The following is a 25,525-nucleotide window of genomic DNA, read 5'->3' as shown; positions in this document are numbered from 1 at the left end:
TAAGTCACATGTGCTCATGAGATGTGCTCATGAAAGAATTTCAAACTGCCAATAATTCGCAGGTATTGCTGATATCTATCTTGTTAATCCTTATAAATATAATTGAACTCCTGTTTCTGCCCCATATTCTTTATTCTTCTATGGATTGATGGGTTCTGATGATGGAGAAGAAAAAGCTTTGCACCAAATCTTGAACGCTTGATACTTGTTCTTGATTTGTTGTATTGATCGTGTGGTTAGACTTTGAATCCGTGGATGGCAGTGCAGTACTATCGTTATTGTAATGCCTGATCGGTCTCCACTATATGTGACTCTTGATCAAGTATTATGATCACCTTTTCCTCTACCTTCTTAGTTACACTCTCATGTTTAAAAGTTCCTAGAAATTGACAAATTGAAACTCTCCTTTCCTGGATATTAAAACAACAAAAGCATTATCCTCACCTAAACACTTTAATTGTTTCTAGCCACTGTATCTTCCCTTATTAGGACTTGATATGCATGTTGTTGTGCCTTAAAAATACTTATAAATTCTCTGAAGAAATCTTTGGCTACAGCTTAATATTGACGTTCCCCACCTTGTTCGAGTTAAAGGCAAAGTGATAAATGATCCAGTTTACCGAACTGGGTAGAAACATAACTTCTGACAGGTAGACCTTAACATCTTCGTGCTACAGCAAACATTTATATTTTCTCTAACTCTACTTCAGTTATTGTGAATTTTACTTTATTTGCAACAATTTTTTCATTTTGGTGATAAAGCTTGAAAATATAACTACAATTATGAATGAAATATTACCAGCTATCAAGTACTCTTCTTTCAAGGGGAGCCTTAGTCAATTCCATGGTTCTGAAAATGAGCAGTCAGAAGTTTTTATATGAATAAAGAGGTCCATATTGGTGATGAATTTTAGCCTATATTACCTCCTGCCAATGTTGTTTTTGTCCTTAATTATAATTAATTCTGTATGATGATGATGCTGCTGCTGTTGTGTAAGAAGTTGGAACTATTTTTCATTATTTGACCCCATCCTATTCTCACATATTACCACCAGAAATTATAGTTTACATGTTTGTCCTCAGATCCATGCTATTGTTATTAATGGGATTTCACAGGTTATTTTGCTCAATATGACCATAATCTGACGGATTGTAAGCTTATTCGAATTAACACCAATACTATTCGACAGCAGGTTACCGTAGACATCCGCTGACCCAATATTAGACCACTACTAATGGCCCTATTGAAAATCCACAACAGGAAAAATGCCCGTTGGTTCAGCAAGGGAAATACACTACAAATGCATTAACAAAGAGCCTAGCTATCTACCAAATCACTGGTGCGTATGAATATGAAATTAATTCTGATCAGGTTTTTGTTGCAGGCCTATGCTTGACTTACGCACTGCTTATACATTATATTTAATGGGCTCAACTCCCTAGTATCATGTCATTGGCAGCGGTAGTGAGAGGTTGAAAACAACCCATAGTTTCGATACGAAATTGGTGATGAGCCATACTTCCCCCAAAAGAGGTTGTTTGAAAAAAGTATAATTAAGATCTTGAATCGTTAAACAAACATTTTCTTAGTGAGACTCTTTAAGTAAGAATCTTAATCATTGTTTCAGATATAGCTACTATACAACTTTACATCCTAATTAGCTTGGGCTTACAAAGAAGAAAACTCTTCGGTCTTTCAACTGCAGCTGATTGATTGAAATATATTCTATATACATAAATTAGCTTCTACAAAAGTAATACATCCAGGTGCTAATTTCATTATCTATGTAGTAATACCACGTGAATAAATAAGCCCACTGCAATTATTGTTGGATTTTAAGTACCTAGGACCCTGAGTGCTGAGGTGAAGTACTCTACACAACTCCAGCCTTATGAATCATCTGCTCCATACGAAAGGCACTGTAGCAAAGAAATTAAATTTGACAGCGTAGATACATAAGGCAATTTCTAGTACCGTGATTAGACACATTAGACAAGCTTATTTCACTAGGGAAGCTTTCTACTCCTTTAGGTTTAGGTACTGGTCGTTCTTAACTCTTTCAGCAAATGACCGTTTTCACACTATCACATACCCTAAAGAACTTAAAAGACAACTACCACAAGCAACGGAATAGTTATGTGAACAAAGGCCACTGAATCAGTATGGAGCACCAGATATTTCTCTAGATACGCATCTAGAAGTGATAGGTGTGAATAACTGAAGAATGAATGATTCAATGCATTATAAGAATAGACAGTATAACTAGGCTTTGTATAATGAAAGTATATCTGAATTATGTTAGCTGAGATTCAACATACGCATAAATAGAATTACCTTAAAATCAGTATAGTCTTTGTTCCATTGACTAGCGACCTTGACCAAGAAAACAATTCTTTTTCTAGCCACCTGTTGAGAAATTCATCAGTAGCTGGTTAGTATCGACATATACCCAACTTTTAACCGCCATATAAAACCTAACAAATAGAAGACAAGGTTAAAAACGGTTAACTTAGTAGACGTATTACCAGCTTCGATTTTGCTTACAAGAGCAAAACTCCCCAAAATCAGTGAGCGCCTAGAAGCCTGCTAAGATAAGCAATTGCTACCGCACTTAAAATATTTCTGAAACAACATCATCATTACCACAATAGACAGAAATCACTATCCAAACGTTGAAGCTCATCTAATTTTACTGGTCTAAAAATTATAAATAAAACCTAACCATTTTTTCAGGGAAAAATTGATAAGATTTAAAGCTAACAACACTTATGCATGGAGAGGAAACCCAATACTTACGTCTGTCCTATGAACATTTTGAATAGTAAATTAATCTTAGTTAAATAAATCCTACCAAATTTGCTTACTTGAACTCTTTAACAATTGCAAACAAAGAGACTTTATATACGATATCCTTAATATATTGCAGTAAACCTTTTCATTTTCTCTAAACACATTAATACTTTGCGTACAATCAGCAATTCAATATCACCGAAGAGTATATAAATAAACTCTAGTAAGTTCGGACGCAAGAATAACGAATAAAGAAATCCTAATAATTTAATCTGTAAAGCTTGAGCTTTTTTATTCACCATAAGTTAAATAAAAAGTTGTCAAAGACTATTGCTCTAACAATTTTATACAGCTATAAATGATGATGAGAGTTATTAATGACATACTTTTCAAGGAAGCTTTAATTAAATAACTTATTTGCTATAATTCAACACACCTATACAAAAGTCCGTAACACTAATAGCCCTTAACACTAATATATTTATAAAAACATCGTTATGTGAAATAATTAGCTTTTATGTATTCAAATGAACTTAGATCAGCATTGTTCAAATACTTAAATTGATATGTATATTAAAAGTTGCTGCCTAAGCCTATAGTTATTATCATGTCTGTTACCAAAAAGACTTTATACACTTCATACCAATTTTAACAATCAGGAACATTAACGAACACCTCTGGAAGTCAACTACAATAATATCAATTGATGCTAAAATTACCAAACGTTTAAAGTATTAAATAGCTTTAAAGAGAAAAAATTATTATTCGTTATGATTACAAATATTATTAGCATGATTGTCAATTATTTTAACAATACAAAAACTTAAAGCTGTTCAGAATATGTGTTTACAGAATGGAAGAACAGTTAAGTACGACAATGCACGAAGAAATAATATCCTAATTTATAGTTTAATATACTATTTTAATTGGAAAACAGTCTATTATATAAATGTTTAAAAATTCAATACAAAATTCTTAAATATTCAATATACTAGAACTTACAAATTTAATAGTGCACGTTTCATTCAAAAACTTTATCATTTTTAATAAATTTTTTATTTGTAACTTTTATCAAATACAAGCATTAGTCTGTCTTCGGGCAACTCACTAATGATGATATTTTAGCTGAATATTCGCTTTTGTCAGGTAACATGGGAGAAGACTGATTGCGTTCGGTAGAACCCATTGTTGAAACACCGTTGTAAGTATGCAAAAGGATCTCGCTCAGAGTTTTAGATAGCATTAAATATTCCTTGTATTTTGTAAATCTCAAATGCTAACCAAGATGAACGCATCGTTTCCTAGTAAATATAAATCTAATTGTATAGGGCAGATATGGAATACAGTATATGTTAATGGTAGTATTGCGTATTAGTTTGCTATTGAAATTTAACATAATAAAGGTTGAGTTTAACTGGAAGAAGGACGTTTCGAATGTTGATTCATTACTAGGGAATATCCATATGATTGAGGTTTTAATGTAAAAATTTACAGTATTTATTTATTAAATAGAATCTTCTTGTGGAAGAGAATATTTTGTTGCGCTCATACTAGAAGAGTAAACGAATAAATTATTTTTCCTTGTCCGGAGGTTGCTTGTATTTGAATTTGTTCATTATCTTGTGTCAGTTAATAAATCGACAGTTCTTAAAGTTGGCTTTTAGGGTAAATGCAGTTGGTTGTGTAAGTGGCATTCGTTTCGTGATGGGACTTTAATATTTTCTTGTATGGTGCTTTGTAAGATTTAGGAGTTTGTATTTTTTGTTTGGAAAGTCATTTAACCAATAATGTCAAACAATTTCGTACATGTTGTACCTTTAACTTCGCGCATAGTAGTATTTAGCCTCGATCAACTGCCTTCATAGAAAAGATACATAGTTCATTTAAATTTTGTAAGCCCAGTTTTTAGACATACATCATGTGCTGTACTGGTGAAAACTGTATTTTTTAGAGGTATTGCATTTTGGTTTTAGGGACATGCTTATTTATAGATGTTTTCAATTTACCTATTTATTATGTTAGAGTACTTGATTGTTCTGAATATGGGTAATTTTTTTGATGTCATGTTGAAACTCTGTAGTTCATTTGGAAGTTTAAAGTCTGCTTCATATGAATCTATTAATATTACCAAAATCTATAATAATGCAGTTGTGGCGCTATTTAAAATATTGTTGGTATATTTGATTGCTTAATTGATGTGGACTTTTGGGTTGAAGCTGAGTTTTAAATTGTATTATTAACGGGATGATTATTAATGGAAATATTTTCAGCTGTTTAAAAGTTGCTTGGTGATCACGCATACTTTCACAGTTAGTAGGATATTACTTTATTGCTTTTAACTTAGCATGTTTCTTGCTTCTTGTCTTTTCTTTCATACGGTTGTTTAAAAGACGCCTGGATGCTGAGTTGAAACTGTCGCTGTGAAGTTGGATATATGGATTTTACCTTGTGATTGTGATGGTCTCCTCTTAATGCGTTTGATGTTCTCATGTCTGTTAAGCTGTTCCTTTCGTGCTAGTTATATATTTGTCTCGAGGTAGTTTCATTCATGTTTCCCCGCTGAAGAAGTGATGAACGGCTTAGATGACCAAGTGAGGAACTTTCAGGTTTACTGGATTCTAAACATAAGAACTGTCTGTATTATAATATTGGGAATACCTGCTATACAGCTATTTTCATTATTTGTTTATTCTCAGAATCTACCGTAAGGTTTCATTCAACTATGTGCGTCTATAGAATCTTCATTATTGAAATATGGTTCTTGGAGACAGTAAGGGTTTGGTGATAATTCTAGGCCAATTTCTGAATATTCTACCTAGCTTGATTGTCACTCAGTGCTTTGAGTACCTGACAATTGGCAATCAGTGGGGTAGCAGTCTCAACAGCTTTAACGTCTGTTTCTGTAGAGGCAAAAACTTGAGTGTAAGGGTTCAAAAGAGTCTTCCACCCTAGTTCTACAAGCGGTGTTGAGATTTAAAATTTGGATAATGAGAAAACAGCCCCTTATATCCCATAAAAGCGAATGATGTTGAATGAAGCCTACTAAAGAAGTAAAATAATTTATAGTGCAAGATTTTAATTGACTGGTCTAATAATTTAAAGTAAAATAAAGCATTCCTAGTTAGAAGACGCACTATTGTGGGAAGTGACAATTTGTTACTAGAATATTACGGCAATAATCAAGAGTCAGCTGCTATGTAAGAATTTTCCAGTGTATAGAATGAACTGTGCAAGATACTTAAAACTAGCATCTATTCTAGAAGCTGTAGAGAAATCCCCTATTACGGTAGCTGAATGCTTTATTAGTAATGTAGAAAACATATAAGTAGCTATGTATTCCCCCATGCTGAAGGTTGGGATGAATCATTACTAGGGTTAACAGTCATTTGAATATGCAGAATCCATTGAATCTTATGAACCCAATGTTTCTACGTTCACAACTATTATGAATGTTGACTGTTATAATCATTGATTAATAAAGAAATATCATTATAAAACTTACATTGTAGGTATAATTCTACTGTATAAGTTCTCGTTTGAAATCAGATAGGCAAGGCGTGATCCTTCAATATATTTATAATATTCTGAATAGGGAGAAACATCGAGGACCAAAGAAATAATAAAACTGGAAGAAGAAAATTGTCAGCTATGAATTCATTTTGTTAACTACCGTGATTATCAACAATCAATCTGTTGATCCAAATATCGAAATGCCCATTGATAAAATTCAACATCACACATTATTTAAAACCAACAAATCTAAAAAGTCTATGGTAAAGTAAAATTTATCTTTTTTTAATGGATGCTAGGTATGGAAGATATCAAGAGCATTCAAGTGTTGGCACTTCTTGCATTGATGTCAAAATGGGAAAATATGTTTATTCTAGTTGGTCAATTGTTTGGTCAACTTTGCGCTAACTGGTCTTTTTCCTCTTCTTTAATTTGGCAAATTTCACGAAACTTGTTGAAGTTCGTTTTATATAGGGAATCTGGGAGTCTTGAAGTTTCCATAAATTTTGTTCAATAAACTTTACTGAATAAGTTCATCACTTTCGGGTATTTGAGTACAAAGTAGAGACATCATGTGTGTATATAATGTACATCATATTGTTGTTGGTCATTTTTTTCTACGATACCAATTAATTTTAAGAGAGCCGCCACAAACGAATTACGATAACATTGTAATGAAAAAATAAATACTAATAGGATAATGCAATACAGCCATAGACACTTATGGAACACTTTGAAGGAATCTCACTTGGTTTCTTGCAAGCGTACATATTTCTTCAATATTCTCTGACTTAAAGTACGGAAAATCGATTGTCTCGCTGCAAAGAGCTTTCTCGATGTTTTTCCATTGCTCTAATTCGAAATCCAAAGTCTTTGCTTTGATGTTAGGATCATCATAGGTGAATCCACTAAAAAGTCGATATTTAAGCCTCTTGTTTTCAGCATCCCACAAATCTTCTCTCGCAAGCAAACCTACAGGGTCAAATTTTGGAAAGTTACAGTGAATGGCAAATAGTTTTCCAGAATCTCCAGAGAAGTGCTCTTTCTGTAAGTTGTCAATGTTCTCAATTTGGGACTTGATAGGTATATGTTTATTTTCCTTTGATTTTGAAGGAGTTTCCAAATATTTTTGATACTTTTCGTAATCACCGAGCGGATCCTTTTGACCCATAGCCACACCTTGAAAATTACCACCGTCATCAAAGTAGCCAAACGTTCGTATAAATGACTTAACCTGATAGAAATTCTCTCCACACACACTAGCCGCCGCAGGAAAAGTGTCTTTATCACCCTCTCCCTGTTCTCCCAAGGAAAATAACTTATAATACAAGTTTGGACCCAACATGTTGTAATACATCGACAACAATAAAGTACACGCATGGGTATCCTTGTTGATTAAAACTTGACCTGACTCTGTAGATAAGTTGGGAATGGCACCTTCTAGATCATGATAAGGCACCTCATCAGCTATAGATTCTCTCGTATTCAAGTTGCTTGTTAGCCCATCGGGAGTCGCTAAGGGGAATCTGTTGTACCTTACGCGTTTATCTTCATTCACCTTCAACCCGCTTATGTCGTAAAATACTGGAGATATTGTTCTTTCCCAGTAGTCTGGCCAAGTTACCATTCCATAGTCTTTGAATAATTTACTTGTGAAGAGAGAATCCGGGTTTTGAACAAGAATGTTGTCAGAATCCAACAATAGTACATTCTGAAAGCTTGAAACCATCAAAGCTAGTGACTTTAATTGATAGTTAGCAAAATTGGACGACCATTTAAACATAACCTCAGCTCCTAAGGATTCTGCTAGAACAACACATCTCGCATTCAACTTGGGTAGGGTTTTTTGACAGAATTCTTGTTCTTGAACGAAGTCTTCGTGTTGGGGCATTACTATTTCCACTGGGATATTTGATCCAGATTTCCTCAAAGCCACCAAAGAAAGATAAGATAACCATGAAAACTTCTGTCCTCCAATAATAACAATTCCATTGGCACCCTTCACGTATGTGGATTTATGTAATTTTCTTGGTAGCGTAGACATTACGAAATTGTGTTTCATTGTCAATTCTCTAGTCGTCTCTGGAGATATATATGCCTTAGACAATAGTACAGATTTGGAATTAGGTCCTTCTTGTTGTTGTGATTTATCCACATACTGTACAGCTGTGCTAATATCCCCTTGAGTTATGTTAATGCTACCGCCTTCAATAATATTGAATACATCTGTCCAAAAACTATGCCTGGGGTCTGTATCAATATTCTGTCCGATGATAGGTTTGAAGTTCATCTCTTCTTCGTCACTTGGATAGAAGCTGAGTTGACCATATTCCATGAACTTCTCAAAGTTTTCCAAAGTGAGAACCAACAAAAATATTAACAGTATTGCTAGAACAATAAACTTAGCTTTTAATCTGAACATTATAATAATATCTTTTGTTTTAAGGACTAAGTGAAATGTGTTCAGATATAATTTCCTCCTGTAGTCGCGCGTGTCGGTAGCTGGCACTACCTCGGCTGACTAGTAATGACTATTCTTAAGCGAATCTCTAGAAAGGACAATAACCCGCTATTCCAACATCTTGCAGTCAACCAGCAGCAGAAGGATTGATTAGGATATCTATATTATATAAACTGTGTGCGTATATCCTAAGCCTGTATCGTATTATTTTCGCGTTGATCAGGGTCCGCAAGTCTCAGATAATCAGAAAATTAATTAGCTATAACTCCTGAGATAGTTACCGGTATGTCTTATAAAGGTATAGAGTTGAAGAGTACTAGAGGCTCAGGAACATCAGGATACGTTACGAAAAACCTTGCCTCTCTAGGTGATAAGATTGCCTACGAAGACTCGAAAGAGAGAGTGCGTAAGGTGAAGAACAGGAGACGCTGCTGGTCCGAAAACAATCAAATGGACAGCATTAAAGCAAGGTTCAGGAATGAGCTTGAAAGTCGTGAACTGCTTAGAGACATAGAGAAGAAATGTATGGAGCTCCGTGATAAATTAGAGAATGAAGATATGGAGGCTGCCATCGTTGATACGAAAGTTAAGGAGTTGAGGGATAAGTTGATGAATCAATCAGAGAGGGAAGACGAAATACGATCAGCGAAAGACAAAGAAGCTAGTGAGGGGGGGATAAAGAAACAAAATTACATGAAGGAATTACAGATAATAGCCGGAAAGTAGTTCACTATAAGCCATTATACAACAGATCGTGATCATTATTGAAGGCAATAACTGATCCAAGCACAATTATAAAACCACAGATGATGAAGCCAAAAGATTTGCCGTACTTGAGAAAAATTTGAGGCAAAGAGAAGAAAAGAGATCTGCAGAAGTATAACCAACAGATTGCTAATGGCTGCATAATTATTGATTCACCCAGGTCATTGAGCTATATCGAAGAGCCAGAACGAGCTACGAGATTTTTGGTTCAATTTGAACAGGTGTTCCACTCGAGACATGCTCCCTTTGAAAAAGTGGGCTTTTAGATATATAATTCACAGGTATGAAAGTAGGCCGAAGAGTAACTAGCCCCAATATTGTGAATCCATTATTATCTGCTTTTTGCACGACCGATGTACTTCTTTTCAACTCAGGGGGCATAAGAATAGGAACAGGTATTGCTACTGCTTCGATTACGTAGTCAGTACAATAATATACATACATTACCATTGCGAACTTGAATATAGTATTAGAACTGTCAAATAGTTTTATTCATGAGGTGTTCAAGGTTTTTGACCCTTCCTATTCTGCGGGGGAAGAAAGGTATTAATCCAGCAAGATGTTGTATTGTGGTAAGTTTCCTAACAAACTAGGGTGAGCTTGAGCTTTGTTTCATGCAATATGATTAGTAGATTTTAGATGGCTAATATTAGATGGGTAATATTAGATGCAGAGAGGCATCAAAATTCAATCAAGCCTTCTAATAGAATGGAAAATTGACAATTTATTCATTTCTGGCTCTTAATTGATATTGTTATCAGGGAAAGAATAGGTTGTCAAATTGGTGATTTATTAGACGCCGATGCGTTATATATAAGAGTGAATTACATGGACAAATCTGAACCTAAACTTGTAAGGAATGGCTTATTGTAGTTTCTGTAAGCGAATACATTTTACTGTGTTTGGGTTTCGTTACATTTAATTAACTCAGAAAATTAACCGAAATTTGAACAATTCTTGTACATATAAACGAATAGCCATGATAAGATACTGAAGTTATTTTGTTTTTATGCTTTTGGGGTTTTCTTGGAGATAGCCAGAAATTCAAGTTATGGTCCGTTTAAGTATTATCGAGGTCGAACCAAGGCAAGGCCAGCTTAAAAAGTCTGGTTCCAAAACCTGATCAGATATCAGGAATCACTTTGGTCTTTATTACTCCAATGTGTTGTTGAATAGTCAGCGTTTTGCTAATTTATCTGTGGTGCGGGTCTCATAATGTAACTGAGCATCCGGTGTTTGCCTGTTGTGGATTTTCAACAGCGACATAAGTAGTGGTCTAGTATCTGAGGGTCAGTGGAGGTCTATTGTCGGAATACTGTAATTTTGGAAGTAGTCTGGGGTTGAATAAAGGTGAAATAATTCCAAGCTACTTGCATATCAACAGTGATCTCATCATATCCAACTGAAGACCCATTATGATTTAGCCTCCGTCATGACTTGGATTTCACAGGGGCTTATACAACACTTCCTCTTCTGTTGGAGTTGCAAGCTTATTGGGGTCGAATAGTATTGGTGTTAATTCAAATAAGCTTACAATCCATCAGATTATGGTAATGTTGAGCGTGTAAACCTTTGAAATCCCATTCACAACAATGGTATGGATCTGAGGACAATCATGTTAACTATAATTTCTTCTGTTGGTGATATCTGAGTAGGATGGGGTCGAATAAAGGAATAATTCCAACCTACTCACATAACAGCAGCATCATTATCATACCGAACATCAGTATCACCAGGGACCAAGCCATTACCAGGAAGTAAGTTAGGTGAATAAACACTGATATGGAGCTCTTCCTTCATGCCACAGCTTCTAATTGCTCAAATTTCAGAACCATGGAATTGACTAATGTTCCTCTTGACTTTGCCTTTGGTATAAGTCTAGGCTTAGTGGGTCTTGAATAAGTTTCCTGGTTCTTTTCGTAGAATGTGATTTTCGAGGAAAGTATACTTGAATAAGTAGGGCTTTTTCTCAAAGTAGGGTGCTCCAGAAACGTGGGAACATCTTCGTTTTTTTCTTCTTTTTCAGTGCCACTAGCGATGTTGACAGGTAGTGAAACAACCTCCTCTACAACGGTAAAAGGGCCCTTTTCATTGTTGCAGGGGGAGGATATATCACTTTGGTCGACACCCTCTGAATCCCTGGCTTTTTCATCTTTACTCCATTCCAGCAAGTTCTTTTCGTTTACTGGATTGTTAATCTCAATACTCTGAGCTTTTGAAGAACATTTATCAGCGACAGTTTCAAGTCTATCACAATTGATTCTGAAGCCAACAGGAAACACACCTGCATTAACACCAATAGTACCAAAGCTCTCTTCACCAGTAAAATAGTTATCCTTAGTTACAACAACATCATATGTTTCTGGTGCTGCAAGATTCATTTTAACGTGCTGATCTGCAATTTTTTGCTTGTACAGTATTTTCGGCATGAATAACGCACTCTCCTTAACTGGATGTCGCACTTGGATCTATTTTAAATACGCCTATGATAAAGAAATAATAGCGCACTTGAAATCTTCAAATTGCGCCAAAGACATCAGAATAAATTCGTAGGTTCTCTTGGTTTGACTTCGCTCACTATCATGAATTTTGACGTTCAAGAAATCAATGATTTTCGGCTTTTCAAGAACTATAATACAGTGTTTTCAGAATAAATAGTGAACCTTCGTAATGAGGATGTCGCATTAACATACTTTCAGTTTCGTTCTAGCATAAATTTTATATCGCGTGGGACAGGTTCGAACGCCGGAAACTCGGAATATAAATATCGCAAGTATACACTGGAATATCGGAATATCGTTCGTAAAAGAAAGTAATGTCGCTATTCGTATATTTAATACGAAAAATATCGAGTCTGAAACATTAAAGACTTGACGGAAAATAATGATAATCCAAAACGATAACTTCTCTACCACTCGGGCAAATATCCCAACACTCTTGAATAGAAACAATGCTGAGTATCACATTGGTAATATATGTAATATATAAGATAGCTAATGAATATATCGTATATATGTATATATGGATCTGCCACTTATAAATTTCGCTTTGTATCGAATCCAATATCCTTGCTTCTACTGAGAAAGGAGATAAATTGAATACATATGATTTGTTATGAACAAATTCCCAACAAATGACTGAGAGCTTGACTAATTTGGGAGCCCCGCTTTCGCGACGATCACTACATTTTTAGGGCGAATGTGTCACAAAACCTACGTGACTAACGCCGGAAAAAGTCTCATGGTGTACTTATACCAGGATTGTTCCATAATTAATCCCCTTATTGATTAAATATGAAAATTGTTTTTGCAATTGGTTTTTTGTTCTGTTTCTTAGTTTTTGCTCAGCTGCCACTTCACAGCAATCCTTAGAATTACAGAGTAACATCACGAAATGGTTTCACCATGTAACAGAGGAAGGTTTGAATAATTGGGGCCAGATAGAGCTTACTTTAGATGATAATGAGTTACTGGTGTATTATAGTGATTTCCACAACGGTACATCCCCGGAGTCATTGCGTATCAGAACTGTTTCTGCTAACATGTGTCCCTTAATGGTCAGACACTATTTTGATAGGCCAGCACCTACCGATGCGAATATTGTTGCTTCCCTGCATGGCGATATCACTACCAGAGAATACCTGCCAGAAATTAGTTTTGGGGCGTTTGACGTGTCTGCTCTCAACTTTCAAGTGGCAAACTCGCAGCTTGGAGGTGCCCAAAGAAACAATTCAAGTGATTATTCAAGTTCACCCGTACAAAAGCGAAATGTTGTATGGGGAACTGTTTACAGGCACGAAAATAGTGATTGCGATGATAGTGAAACACCGTTCCTTGTGGAACATACTTGGACCACTGAATTGGGTGACTGCCATAACTCGTATGATTATGCGAAGTCAGCTTGGGTTCATAATGCCAGATGTTATTACGAGATCGTTTATCATTTGTGGCCACATCATTGGTGTGCCAAAGGGGATGACCACTATTATGGTTTATACCCTAATCATAGTGGTTGCGCAAAGTATAACATGTATTCTTACAAGATTTGGGCTGGTGCTAAGTATACGAAGAATTACTGTGAATGTGATGGATGTGGAACAACCTGGGACCACGATGAATTGTGAATACTCGTTCTTATCAGGGAGACAGTCGATAGTCTCAGGGAATATTTGCTACTACGGGAACCAGAAGTACCTACAAATGGAGAACCTCCCAAAAGATTCCATTCTTGTCTTGCCTTGCCCTTGGCACTGAATATCTTTCAAGTATCGTAAACTTATCTCACATAGTCTATAATATATATCCTTGGACTCATCCAGTTCAAAATTCACAACTCGAACATTTACAAGAGCTTTTTTCTAAGAAATTGTGCTACATATCAGCTCATGATAATTGAATAAAACAAGATTTCTGTAAATCGCCTTTTCAGTCATCAGCAAAATTTTGGACAAGCTTGCTGGGTTGGGCGCTGTTAACAATTTAAATAGTTTATTTATTATGTGTAACTACAGTATCTTAATTGAAGAGTTTCAAGTAACGCTTTCCGATATCTCTTATCCCATTTTCTCGACTAATTATATTCTTAATGTCAACCAATCATCTCCGGTCTCCTATCGTACATATCTCCAACGTTCGTAATACAGTATATAAAATACTCAAGTATCTCTCTTGGTTGACGTGGCCCACTAATTCGTGCTTAAGCCACCTAAACTGACAGCTGCCTGCGCTGCTTCCTGGTCCAACTAACAATTTTAGTGAACCACAAGTTCACAGATCTGAACTTCCGCGGGAGTTTGCCACTTGAAAGTTGAGAGCAGACACGTCAAACGCCCCAAAACTAATTTCTGGCAGGTATTCTCTGGTAGTGATATCGCCATGCAGGGAAGCAACAATATTCGCATCGGTAGGTGCTGGCCTATCAAAATAGTGTCTGACCATTAAGGGACACATGTTAGCAGAAACAGTTCTGATACGCAATGACTCCGGGGATGTACCGTTGTGGAAATCACTATAATACACCAGTAACTCATTATCATCTAAAGTAAGCTCTATCTGGCCCCAATTATTCAAACCTTCCTCTGTTACATGGTGAAACCATTTCGTGATGTTACTCTGTAATTCTAAGGATTGCTGTGAAGTGGCAGCTGAGCAAAAACTAAGAAACAGAACAAAAAAACCAATTGCAAAAACAATTTTCATATTTAATCAATAAGGGGATTAATTATGGAACAATCCTGGTATAAGTACACCATGAGACTTTTTCCGGCGTTAGTCACGTAGGTTTTGTGACACATTCGCCCTAAAAATGTAGTGATCGTCGCGAAAGCGGGGCTCCCAAATTAGTCAAGCTCTCAGTCATTTGTTAGGAATTTGTTCATAACAAATCATATGTATTCAATTTATCTCCTTTCTCAGTAGAAGCAAGGATATTGGATTCGATACAAAGCGAAATTTATAAGTGGCAGATCCATATATACATATATACGATATATTCATTAGCTATCTTATATATTACATATATTACCAATGTGATACTCAGCATTGTTTCTATTCAAGAGTGTTGGGATATTTGCCCGAGTGGTAGAGAAGTTATCGTTTTGGATTATCATTATTTTCCGTCAAGTCTTTAATGTTTCAGACTCGATATTTTTCGTATTAAATATACGAATAGCGACATTACTTTCTTTTACGAACGATATTCCGATATTCCAGTGTATACTTGCGATATTTATATTCCGAGTTTCCGGCGTTCGAACCTGTCCCACGCGATATAAAATTTATGCTAGAACGAAACTGAAAGTATGTTAATGCGACATCCTCATTACGAAGGTTCGCTATTTATTCTGAAAACACTGTATCGCTGGGTAAGTATAATCCAAGCGTATTTGACCTCTATTAATGTCGCACAGCACTGTAGAAAAGTTCGCTTTCCGCCCAATTTAATTTCGTCTCGCTCGATTTTCAAATTCGTGGGTCGAGGTGTATAAAATTCGCAGAGAGAAATGTAAATTGTCGCGACAGGGGATAAATTAATATCGCTTTTACAACTACTTTATCTAAAATAAAGCGACAATGAAATACCAATTCGTATATGATGATGGTGACAGTAATATGGTTGACGAGCAAGGGTTTCGAATTCTCGATGAAGCAGACATTGATGATTGTATGCCACTCGAAAAGCTTACTGATTTGACAGAGTATCGAGAAGTTGTTAGATCAGGCTTGAGTGACCCTGCTGTGGAAAGAAGTGCTCTGAAGAAGAAAGGCACGAATGACGACGAGAGCTCGTCAGATAATGATGACGATGGTAAAGCAACAAGACATTATAGAGTTTATAGTACAAAAGATCGAGAAGAATTTTTTGATCTATGGATAGAGAAGCCAGGGGCCTCAATTGCCTCAATTGCTAAGCAACCAGGTATCAAACCAAGGAATGCTCAACGTTGGGTGAAGGAATTCAAAGAAACAGGAGACGAAGAGCTACCAATTGCAAAAACGAGAGGAAAGGTGGCTAAACCCAAGCTCAATGATGACCACAAAGATCATGTGAAAGGATTTGTAGATGACAATCCTTCTTGCACTTTGGATGACATGCTAGAAGATTTGAGCCAATCTTTCATGGGATTAAGTGTTAGTAAGACCACCCTTCATAAGTTCTTGAAGGACGAGTGTGTGTTGACTTTTAAAGTAGCACGTAAGGAGAGCGTAGAAAGAAACTCTTTCAAGAAGATACAAGAAAGATTCGAATATGTAACATCGGTGCTAGAATCTGATATTGAGTACACTCAAAACTGTGTGTTTATAGATGAAGCAGGCTTTCACATCAACATGAAACGTTCAAGAGGGTGGGCAACAAAGGGAATAACCCCTGTAGTCAAGACACCATCAACTCGTGCTGAAAATAGAACAATTTTGGGAGCTGTGTGCTATCATGGGGTAGTTCAGCTCAGTCTTAGAAAACCAAAAAGCCCTTCTCTGAATAAGAAGCGCAAGATAGACTTGGATAAAGCAGAAAATACTTCGAAGGGAACCGTGACCGGTCATTACAAACAATTCCTTCTCGATGTAATGGAAGTTCTCGATGTGCATCCTATTATGAAAAACGCTTATTTGGTCATGGATAACGCTAGTATTCATAAAAATGCCAGTATTGCTAGAATTATCAAGGCTCGAGGATACAGACTTCTCTATTTGCCTCCATTCTCTCCTGAGCTTAACCCAATTGAGCAGTTTTGGCACCAGCTAAAGAGTAAATTGAAGAGGGAAAAGCTCCTTCAGAAAGAAACTCTCACTTCTAGAATCAAAGAAGCTGCTAATAAAATCCCTGTGGAGCACATACAGAACAGTATTAGGCACTCAGAGAACTGTTTCACGACTTGCTTGGAAAAGCAACCTCTTTAGCTATATGTTTGCGGCATTAACGTAAAGCACGTACGATATTAATATACATGTGTACCCGTTATTTAAATGATTGCAAAACGATATTTTTCACTTTGGTTGTGCGCATTTAGCGTTGTTGCGGTGCGACAAATTTTGACTTTCTCCTACGATATTCGTTCCACCCCGGTGCGAATTTCGTCCCTTTCGTTCGAGCCATTTTTAGTTTATAACTACGATATAATTACATACAATATACGACTTTTTTTGAAAAAGAGATACGTAAAATAAAACATAGGGCTAACGTCTTTAACGATCCTAACAAGTGACAAATTTTTCTTGCGACTACGAAATTATTCGAAGAGATATACGTCATTAAGGCGATGGGTCACCCGAAATTAATACAACTGAGTATGCGACATCCATAAAAGGGGGGTGCGATATTCATGCAGAAAACACTGTAATACCCACAACTATTTTCAGGATGGATCAGCGCTGCATGATTTTCAAATTGAGTAGAATTCAAATTCCTTTGGAAGGTTCTTTCTCTACCTGCTGCATATAGGTGATGCAGTCTGTAGGAAACGTGACGATCATCATCTCTAAATGTCCTGGATCTAGTCTTGTTATAATCGATCCAGAACTTGTCAATTTCGTTCAATGGTCTTGGAGTAGCTTCAAATCCCGTCCTGAAATAAGAGTTGAACTTGAACAAACGTGGATGATTCACTTTGAGATGCAGAACCCGACACGAGATTCTGACTTCGATATGTCTCCGCATTTCAGATAACACTGATTCCAAGCTCTTCAATTTTTGCGGAATCTCGCTTCTCCTATAGCAAATTTCCAACTGAATCTCTTCTATAATAAACTCGAGGAGATTTTGACAACGATATTTGGTATCTACTTTGATGGTTTGAATTGTGTCCTTGGAATCATTGACAAAGAAATCAAATCTCATTTTCTTATCATCTAAACCCCACCGATTAAGTTTCTCTTCAATAAGTTTAATCGATATTTTGATCATAGAAACCATCTTTTCCATTGGCCATAAGAAAACTCTCTGGATGCAAGACCTGAGGTATCTGACCTTTCTGGCTAAGGTCTTCAACTTTTCTTTGAGCCTAAGTTTCCTGTCTCTAAACTTTAACCGCAAGTGAGAACGTTTCCGTTTCGCGGTTGCAAAAATCTGGCACATCGAGGAACACATTTTTCTCATCAGCAGCAGAATGGACAACTTTAACCAGTTAAAGATGCCCTTGAATTTGCACATAAATATCATGAGCTGGATATTTGTGTTTTCAAGGAGCCTGTAGCTCCTGTCTCTAAACTTTAACCTGATTTTAGAAACTCTCCTCTGAAAGTTTCTAACCTTGGAATGCCAGTCGTAGGCACTTGAGCTGATAAAAGATTTGATGAGGGCCTTCAATTTCTTGACAATAATCAAGGCCTTCATCTTCTTTGAATCAGCTCTGCACTTCCAGCTCAACTTTCTTTGGTGGAGCATTACTCTAGTTCTCAAGCTTTGGGTTTTGTGGATCCGACTCATCCTCTTTGTGCCAGAAGCGAAAAAGCACTTGACATGTGTTTTAGCATACTTAAAACGTTTGAAGAGCTTCTCCTTCTTGGCATGCACTTTGTCCTTTCCATTTGCTATCTTTTCCCTAAAGTCCCTTTTCTTGTTTTCGTATTTTGATCTGTGATGATTAATTTTGTTTTGAGGGATCAACAGCTTTTTTTTGATTCTCCTGACTTTGTGCTTGGGACCTCTGTACTTGGGATGAATGAAGGTTTCCTTTATGTTGGCCATAAACTGCCGGAACTTTGACTTTGGTGGTAAGTTGAACTGGGGGTGGCTTACATTGATACTGAAATGAAAATCAGTTTCAACGGATCTGTGGTTGGTTGGGACGAACATCATCTTGACTTTTTAGTTAATCCTGGCTTCTGACTCTCACGAAGTTAGAAGGTTAGAGCTGTGAAGCGTAAGTGGGATATATTTCGGGGTTCTTTCTTAAAGGTTTTAATTCAAACTGTTTAAGAACAAACTTGGAAATAAAAGAGTGGGAAGAAGAGAAATTCTACTGATGAGACAATCACTCTTTATATACTCGTGCTGATCCACAAACAAGATAACCACGCGAGCACACAAAGACGCTGGCACTTTTTTGCAACCACTCAGCTGAGCGCGAGTTTTACTTACTTGGCTTGACATGAAAAATATAGTCATAGTCTTGAGTGCGACATTTACTTATCCAGGTAGACTTACACAATATAATTAGAGGTGAATTACCAAGTGGGATTCAAATATAGAAGATAAAAGGTGAAAAGCTATTCAGAAAATTTTTCTGTGATACTATTAGCAGAAACCGAGGTTTCTTTCTCTTCATTGCTTATCAAATTCTCTTTGCAAGTGGGATAATCTTGCTTGAGCTCTTCTGGTGCACCTAGAACCTCTTCCGTTTCTTTCTCATGGGGACTTTTCGAGTGCAATAAACATAAATGTGCTCCTTCTGTTTCTACTTCATCAGATTCAGGAATCCTATCAGTTATGATTGCATCCTTTTCAGACTTTTTGCTTGACTCATGAACTTCTTTAGCAATTTCATGTGGTTCGTTGAGTTTTTCATTGGGGACATTCACTTCGCTTGAAGAATTTTGAGATTCTAAGGTCCTTTCATTTATTTCTGTAACCATCAGCAAGCTAGAGGCTTTGGATACACGAAGAGTTTCGACAGGGGTAATCCTTTTAAGTTCAACAGACCACAAGTTATGCTCGACTATCTTAAACTTAGATTCCAGCCGTATACTCAAAGGTGTAGATAAGATTTTAGGCAATTTCTTTCCCCTAGGGCCTTTGGCTCTTCTGGTTGAAACCTTCTGAGCTTCAGATCCATACTCATTTACCTCATGAGGGTCTTCTAGTATCTTAGCTTCAATAGTGTCTCGCTGGTGGTCAATAGGGAGTGTGTCCTTGCTGGGATCTACCATCCCTGGCAACGCAAATCCTTTCCCAACAATTCCTTGTAAGTTCTGGGCGAACTTTATATGTGAATTAGACAACTGTCCACGAGAAACGGAGCCCGAATTGGAATCAAGGGCTCCAATTGAAGGCGCTTTATTGAGCATTTCCTGAAATGCAGCTATCTTGGATGATAATTTTTTTGGCTTTGGGGGAGGAGCCTTTCTCTCATTTATTGGACCTTCTGATGAAGACGAAACCACTGAGGTCGCGTCTGAAGATGATTTTACCTTCGGTTTTGGTCGTACAGGGATAATAGGTTTGACTTGCACCAAATGGACAGAGTCAGCGGCTGTAACTACCTCTTTTGTTTCAGAACTTGCTTTAGATATGGGTTGTTCATTCGCTGCTTCATGGTTTTCATCTTCAGGAGGGTGGTCTAGGGGTGTTTCAAGGGATTTGGAATCTTTCAGCGTTTCTACACTTACATTTGAAGAGCTATCATCTATGCTGATATGGCCCGAAGATGCAAGGGATTGAACTTCTTTAGAATCAGTCTGGTTCTCTTTCTTTTTCATTGGTCTTATCGGGATAATTGGCATTATATCCCCATCAGTTTCTTTGGAACTTTCTTTAGCACTCAAGGAATCGTCAAGAGCAGGTAAAGCAAATTTAGCAGGTCGCTTTGGAATTATAGGCATGACGTTCGAAGCAATGATAGACTCTTTAGTCATGTTTTCTGGGGCATGACTTTCGTTCAGTTCAAGCTGTTCTTCTTTCTCTTGCAGAACAGTCTCTTGATCATCATCAAAGCTTGACGTATCAGTGCCTACTAAATTGTCAACATCAGAGGGCATATCATCCTTAAAGCTGATCTTAGTGTTGGAATTGCCAGGCGTCTTATCTCCATCACCATCATTATCATCATTATCAACCTCTTCAATCTCATTGACATCGCCTTCAGCATTCGCTACCGAGTTCAATTGCCCTTCTTCATGAGACGTAGACCTCTGTGAGACTAGGGGAAATGAATTTGCCGAGTCAGCATTGATAGGATCCGGTTTGATGGGCCTCTTGGGAACTCTCGGAGTGGATGGTGACTCGGAATCTTTGCTAGATCCTTCAATAGAAACTAACGTATCAGATTCCACATATTCCTCCAAGGAATTTGATTCAATCAAAGCACTTTTGTTGGGTCTCTTTGGTACAATTGGTGTATTTGATTCCATTGTTTGTTAAAAAGAAATGAAATTGGGGATTTTACATCAACACCGCGACACCTTGCAATGAAGTCTTTCTAGTATCTCTGCACAACAACTTATATATTATTAATACTGAATGAGCTGAGATCTAACAAAAACACATATAGAGATTACCCAAAAACATAAGACCCACCCCCCTAGAGGTAGCCCTATGTCTAAGAGTAGTTTAATCTAAAGATATCGTTAAAAACATAGTATGAGCTTCCATCTGGGATCAAATGAAATACTTGAGAGTAACGCTGAGCGTTTTGTTCTTCATCAATCAACAACTCCCCGGTGACCATCACCAAAATATCACCATTAGGAGAAGCTGGTTGAGCATCTAAGGTAGAAACTCTATGGCTCACTTTCAGGAATGGTAAAGATACCAACTTTTCAACAATATCTTTAGCACCTTGTAATTGAGAGGTTTCGAAAGTCAACATTGATTGATCTCTGTACAAGTTACCCAATTGTGTTCTATCAGAATCGAATTGCTGATAGTAGAAGTTACAGAATTCAGTTGCGACGGTGTTGAAATCAACTAATATACGAGGTTAGTAAGGTGACTCATGCGGGGAATATTCGATCAAACAGCAAAAGTAAGATGGAGTTCATAAGCTGATCCCAGTGTGGAATGGTTTGGGACACGGCTATAATCAGTGTCATTTATCATTTCACAAATATACGTAGGAAGTAACATTTTGGGGGATTTGCTGGAATTTCGATGCAGTCTAGACATTATTGGCATTTAGTTTAGCAGATATTAAACCCTCCTTGTATACTTAGTTTGAATTTCCAGTTCACGGTACATACCAGACATTATTCCTTGTTCGATCCTTTTGTTTCTGTATCTAAATTTTTCATTCACTCAGAGACAGGTGCGAAGTTGATGTAGATGGTAGGGATAAAAGTTACGCAAACTATATAGCAAACCGGTTTGAAAAGTACGCGCATGGTTGGGGAACCATCTTATTCATTTCAAAAGTTACTAGTCTTGCATTATAGATTCAAACAAATAGTCCATTTATAGAGTCACATGAATTGAGAATAGTCTCTTAATATACCCTTCATGTGCGTATTAGTGATTTTTCCTCTTCTGGTTTTCTTCTGTTTCTTTTCCTCCTTTTTGGGTTTACGTTTTATGATATTAGGATCAGCGCCTGTCGGTTTCAATCCTTGATCTACCAAGTCTTGATACAAGTCATCAGGATTAGGAATTTTCGCCCTTGTCCACATGTATTTGAAATCCTCGTCAATAGTATTCAAATTCCCTCCGAAATTGGCCCAAACTAGTCTAGGGGCGTTCTCTTTCTTAGTTCTCAATACCAATATCTTGTTTTCTGCTTCAAGTTCATTGATAGACTGTAAGTAGTTAGCCCAACCGTCCTTTAATTCTTTAACTGGAATCCCTTTAAATGTGGGCTGCACTCTTAGAAAGTTTAACAAGTCCTCAGAAGAACGAATGTTGTGCAAACTGACGTACTCAAATGTATCACTTTTATGATCATACTTTAGTCTATCGATTTCTTTCAATAATGGCAATAATGTTTGAGTAATGTCGAATGATAGATATTCTTGCAAATCTTTGACTTTAATAGGTTTATCATTTTGCTTGATGTGTTCTACCGCCAAATGTAACTGAGTAGACAAATGTGATCCTGGCATATTTCTCAAAGCAGTTCTTTGTCTTTTGATGGCCTCATTGACTGTGTCAGGAGGTCTCTTGTTTGAGGAAGCAGTAGTCACGTCTCTGGCTTCTCTGACCGGCACTTCGTTGGAGACGGGATTTAGATCACTAGCCTTATTAATAGCCTGGCGTGGCGTTGGAACATAAGGTCCGCTTCTGATCTTGTTCTTGAAAGCTGACAATTGGGAGCTCAAGTCACTCATATCTAAACACCACCCCAATTATGTATTGACGCAATAGATGAAAATAGTTCCGCGACTTTACAGATTTAAAATTTTCAAAATTTTTTTTTTCAATACGGATGCTTCGACTTGTGGTTTTTTAACACAGCATTAACTTTTGTAGCTAAGAAGATCACAAGCCGCGTATCCCATAAGGATAACTCAGTTTTAAAACCATCGCTTTTAAGGTCGCTAGTCTTTTGAGATTTTAGCTGGCCCATGAAATGGTGATGACCTGATAACTGATACATTTCACATTTTATCTCCTGAATGACATAAAATGTTTATGGAAGCTGGGTAATAATACAAATCTATAAATCTATGGCCATAAAACACAGGTGATTAGGACTTAAAGTACACTAAACCAGATGATAATGTTAATCCATTGGATATTATCACTTGGAGTAGCATGTAAGAAAAGAATTGAAGAATTCAAGTTTCAGTAACTCCTAGTACTGTTTTAATGTTAAACATTCTGACTTCCAGAGTGCAGACTTGTTAAGAAAGATAGTTTTCTGCCATTCTACCTCTTCTTATTCTATCCTCTCTTAATCTCAGCTCCCAGACGTTTAATAATTCGTCTTTCAAGATTCTGATTAGGATATCGAAACTTTCTTGTTTGTTCAAGTCAATTTTTCTGGCCCACACTAGATCTTTGTACATACCCGAGTTGGTTAAATCGATTACCAAGTTTCTAGGCACAAATTCCATTTCGAGGTCAGTCAAGTAATTGGGTCTCAAGAATTTTGAGAAGAAATTTTGGATGAGTTTCTTATTGAGCCAAATCATGGAACTAAGATTCAAGTACTTGAAGTTAATATTGAATTTGTGACACTTGATAAGCAAATTTAAGATATCAAATTCGTTCAACTTAACCAAATAGTTTTGATTCATTGACTTTAAGTTCAAGTCACTTAAGTACAATTTTCCATCATTCTTGTTCAAATAGTTCAGGTTAGGCATTGGAGTAAGTAGAGAGTTATACTTCCAAACCGGTTTTTGGGACTTATTGATGGATTTTAACTTAGATCTTGATCTGGAAGACGAACTTGAAATCATTGACATGTTGTCAACATCATATCTTTGATTGAGATTCTCCAACAAATCCATGTTGTAAATTGAGTTGGAGTCATCTAAATCATTTATGTGCATAAGTAGACTGGAAGGATAATTATGAATGACATCAAACGTGTGAAACTTGTAGATAAAATTAGGATTGATTTCATAATCGACAGATAATTGCAAATTACCTAGGTTAATGGAAGTCAAGTTTGGACACATGTTAAGCAAGTGTAAGACGTAACCAACTGGCAAGTCCTTGGTATTGGAATAGTTTATCAAAAACTTGTTTATAGAAGGATGTATTTTCAAAGATCCTTGGGCATGAGTGCTGGCTTGATGGTGGATAGAATGAATACCATTTAAATGAACATGTCCGCCGAGTTTATTCCTCTTGGACTTTAAGAATGAAAATTTCAACTTCTTCTTATTATTGGAGTTCAAGGACTTGTTTGAGTTAAAACTGGGCGAATTGGACAGAATCCTTGTTAATCCTAAACCACTGGAGTACAATGGGTTTCTCAAGAACTTCCAATCTCTCCAGCCAGCCTTGACTTTGTCATTATCGGCAAATACTAGCTCACCTTCCTCATCATTACTATCTGAACTGATTGAAGTTTGGTTTGTTAACGCATTCGAGTCATCCTGTACATCATAATCGCAAGGCTTCAACCCCGACAAGTCAATGGTTTCCACTAGGTTACCCAATTTAGAGTTGATTCTCAAAATGGTTATGAATTGAGCAAATCTAAACGAAGAGTCAAACACCAAGTTCTTGTACAAAAACTTTTTAGAAAGCTTATAGAAGTCCTTGTTTACTACAATAGTGCTTTGAAGGTCTTTCTTCGATAAGAATGAGAAAACATGGAACTGGATTTCAATTGGAAGCGATTTAAATGATAACAGTTCCTTCACACATAACAAAGGGGAACAGCCGGAGCCAGGAGTATTGACATTGGGGGCCAAACTTGAGGAGTTCAAGAAACTAGGATTGGATATCTTAAGAGATATCTTTCTATTGACATCATTTAGTAAACTCTTGTACTTCATTTTGAATGTAGGCTTCTGCTGGGAGTTTCCTTGATTGCCCTCATTTCTCATGAAGATGAGTTTCAAGTTATTCAACTCATTCTGGCTGATGGGAATAAGGGAGTGTAGCTGATAATCATATTTGGCATTGGGATTGAGGAGGGATCTGTAAGGAGGTAAGTGGCGGTGATAATCTAGTTGATTCATCAAAAAAATACGTGTTTGGGGAAAACAAGTCACTGAATTGAGGACAAACGCCTTAAGTTAAATGCACAATTGGTAGGGCAATACTGTGGAGTGATGAAGTAGAGGAGTGTGGCAAACTGAGGAAGTAAATGTGACTGGTTTCAAATGATAACAGTTCACAAAATAGTATACAATAAAACAATTAGTGAATAGGGGTTGTTTGCAAACGGCTCA

The 25,525-nt window shown here is 36.7% G+C and overlaps 9 protein-coding genes across 9 annotated transcripts; 1 reads left to right on the top strand and 8 right to left on the bottom strand. All coding sequences in view use genetic code 12, as the record gives it.

The window, feature by feature from the left end:
- Positions 1-1,739: 1,739 nt before the first annotated feature.
- Positions 1,740-6,525, bottom strand: PSN45_001926 (uncharacterized protein; the record flags this gene model as incomplete). The annotated part of the gene is given in 10 exon segments (XM_066157760.1): positions 1,740-1,746; positions 1,762-1,783; positions 1,957-1,968; positions 2,173-2,183; positions 2,320-2,335; positions 3,178-3,211; positions 3,665-3,688; positions 4,073-4,092; positions 5,237-5,305; positions 6,462-6,525. The coding sequence occupies 10 exon segments, from the start codon at positions 6,523-6,525 to the stop codon at positions 1,740-1,742; spliced, it is 279 nt and encodes a 92-aa protein (XP_066013857.1).
- Positions 6,526-7,022: 497 nt separating this feature from the next.
- On the bottom strand, positions 7,023-8,723 carry PSN45_001925 (uncharacterized protein; the record flags this gene model as incomplete). The annotated part of the gene is made up of 1 exon (XM_006689471.2): positions 7,023-8,723. One exon carries the CDS (start codon positions 8,721-8,723, stop codon positions 7,023-7,025), a length of 1,701 nt encoding a protein of 566 aa, XP_006689534.2.
- A 324-nt stretch (positions 8,724-9,047) lies between these two features.
- CWC21 (RNA-splicing factor) lies at positions 9,048-9,488 on the top strand (the record flags this gene model as incomplete). The annotated part of the gene is made up of 1 exon (XM_006689472.2): positions 9,048-9,488. One exon carries the CDS (start codon positions 9,048-9,050, stop codon positions 9,486-9,488), a length of 441 nt encoding a protein of 146 aa, XP_006689535.1.
- Positions 9,489-11,323: 1,835 nt separating this feature from the next.
- PSN45_001923 (uncharacterized protein) lies at positions 11,324-11,908 on the bottom strand (the record flags this gene model as incomplete). Its single annotated transcript, XM_066157759.1, has 1 exon — positions 11,324-11,908. One exon carries the CDS (start codon positions 11,906-11,908, stop codon positions 11,324-11,326), a length of 585 nt encoding a protein of 194 aa, XP_066013856.1.
- Positions 11,909-17,221: 5,313 nt separating this feature from the next.
- Positions 17,222-18,824, bottom strand: PSN45_001922 (uncharacterized protein; the record flags this gene model as incomplete). The annotated part of the gene is made up of 2 exons (XM_066157758.1): positions 17,222-17,248; positions 17,490-18,824. The coding sequence occupies 2 exons, from the start codon at positions 18,822-18,824 to the stop codon at positions 17,222-17,224; spliced, it is 1,362 nt and encodes a 453-aa protein (XP_066013855.1).
- Positions 18,825-19,234: 410 nt separating this feature from the next.
- On the bottom strand, positions 19,235-21,094 carry AIM21 (Altered inheritance of mitochondria protein 21; the record flags this gene model as incomplete). Its single annotated transcript, XM_066157757.1, has 2 exons — positions 19,235-20,050; positions 20,174-21,094. 2 exons carry the CDS (start codon positions 21,092-21,094, stop codon positions 19,235-19,237), a joined length of 1,737 nt encoding a protein of 578 aa, XP_066013854.1.
- A 188-nt stretch (positions 21,095-21,282) lies between these two features.
- NTF2 (Nuclear transport factor 2) lies at positions 21,283-21,929 on the bottom strand (the record flags this gene model as incomplete). The annotated part of the gene is made up of 2 exons (XM_006689475.2): positions 21,283-21,650; positions 21,923-21,929. 2 exons carry the CDS (start codon positions 21,927-21,929, stop codon positions 21,283-21,285), a joined length of 375 nt encoding a protein of 124 aa, XP_006689538.1.
- Positions 21,930-22,141: 212 nt separating this feature from the next.
- tfa2 (transcription factor TFIIE beta subunit, TFIIEB, Tfa2) lies at positions 22,142-22,999 on the bottom strand (the record flags this gene model as incomplete). Its single annotated transcript, XM_006689476.2, has 1 exon — positions 22,142-22,999. One exon carries the CDS (start codon positions 22,997-22,999, stop codon positions 22,142-22,144), a length of 858 nt encoding a protein of 285 aa, XP_006689539.1.
- Positions 23,000-23,515: 516 nt separating this feature from the next.
- Positions 23,516-25,312, bottom strand: PSN45_001918 (uncharacterized protein; the record flags this gene model as incomplete). The annotated part of the gene is made up of 1 exon (XM_006689477.2): positions 23,516-25,312. The coding sequence occupies one exon, from the start codon at positions 25,310-25,312 to the stop codon at positions 23,516-23,518; it is 1,797 nt and encodes a 598-aa protein (XP_006689540.1).
- Positions 25,313-25,525: the final 213 nt, after the last annotated feature.

The sequence above is a fragment of the Yamadazyma tenuis genome, chromosome 2 (genome assembly GCF_029203305.1).
Source record: "Yamadazyma tenuis chromosome 2, complete sequence".
In the NCBI taxonomy this organism is placed as follows: domain Eukaryota; kingdom Fungi; phylum Ascomycota; class Pichiomycetes; order Serinales; family Debaryomycetaceae; genus Yamadazyma; species Yamadazyma tenuis.
This window is presented reverse-complemented; position numbering and strand designations above follow the sequence as displayed.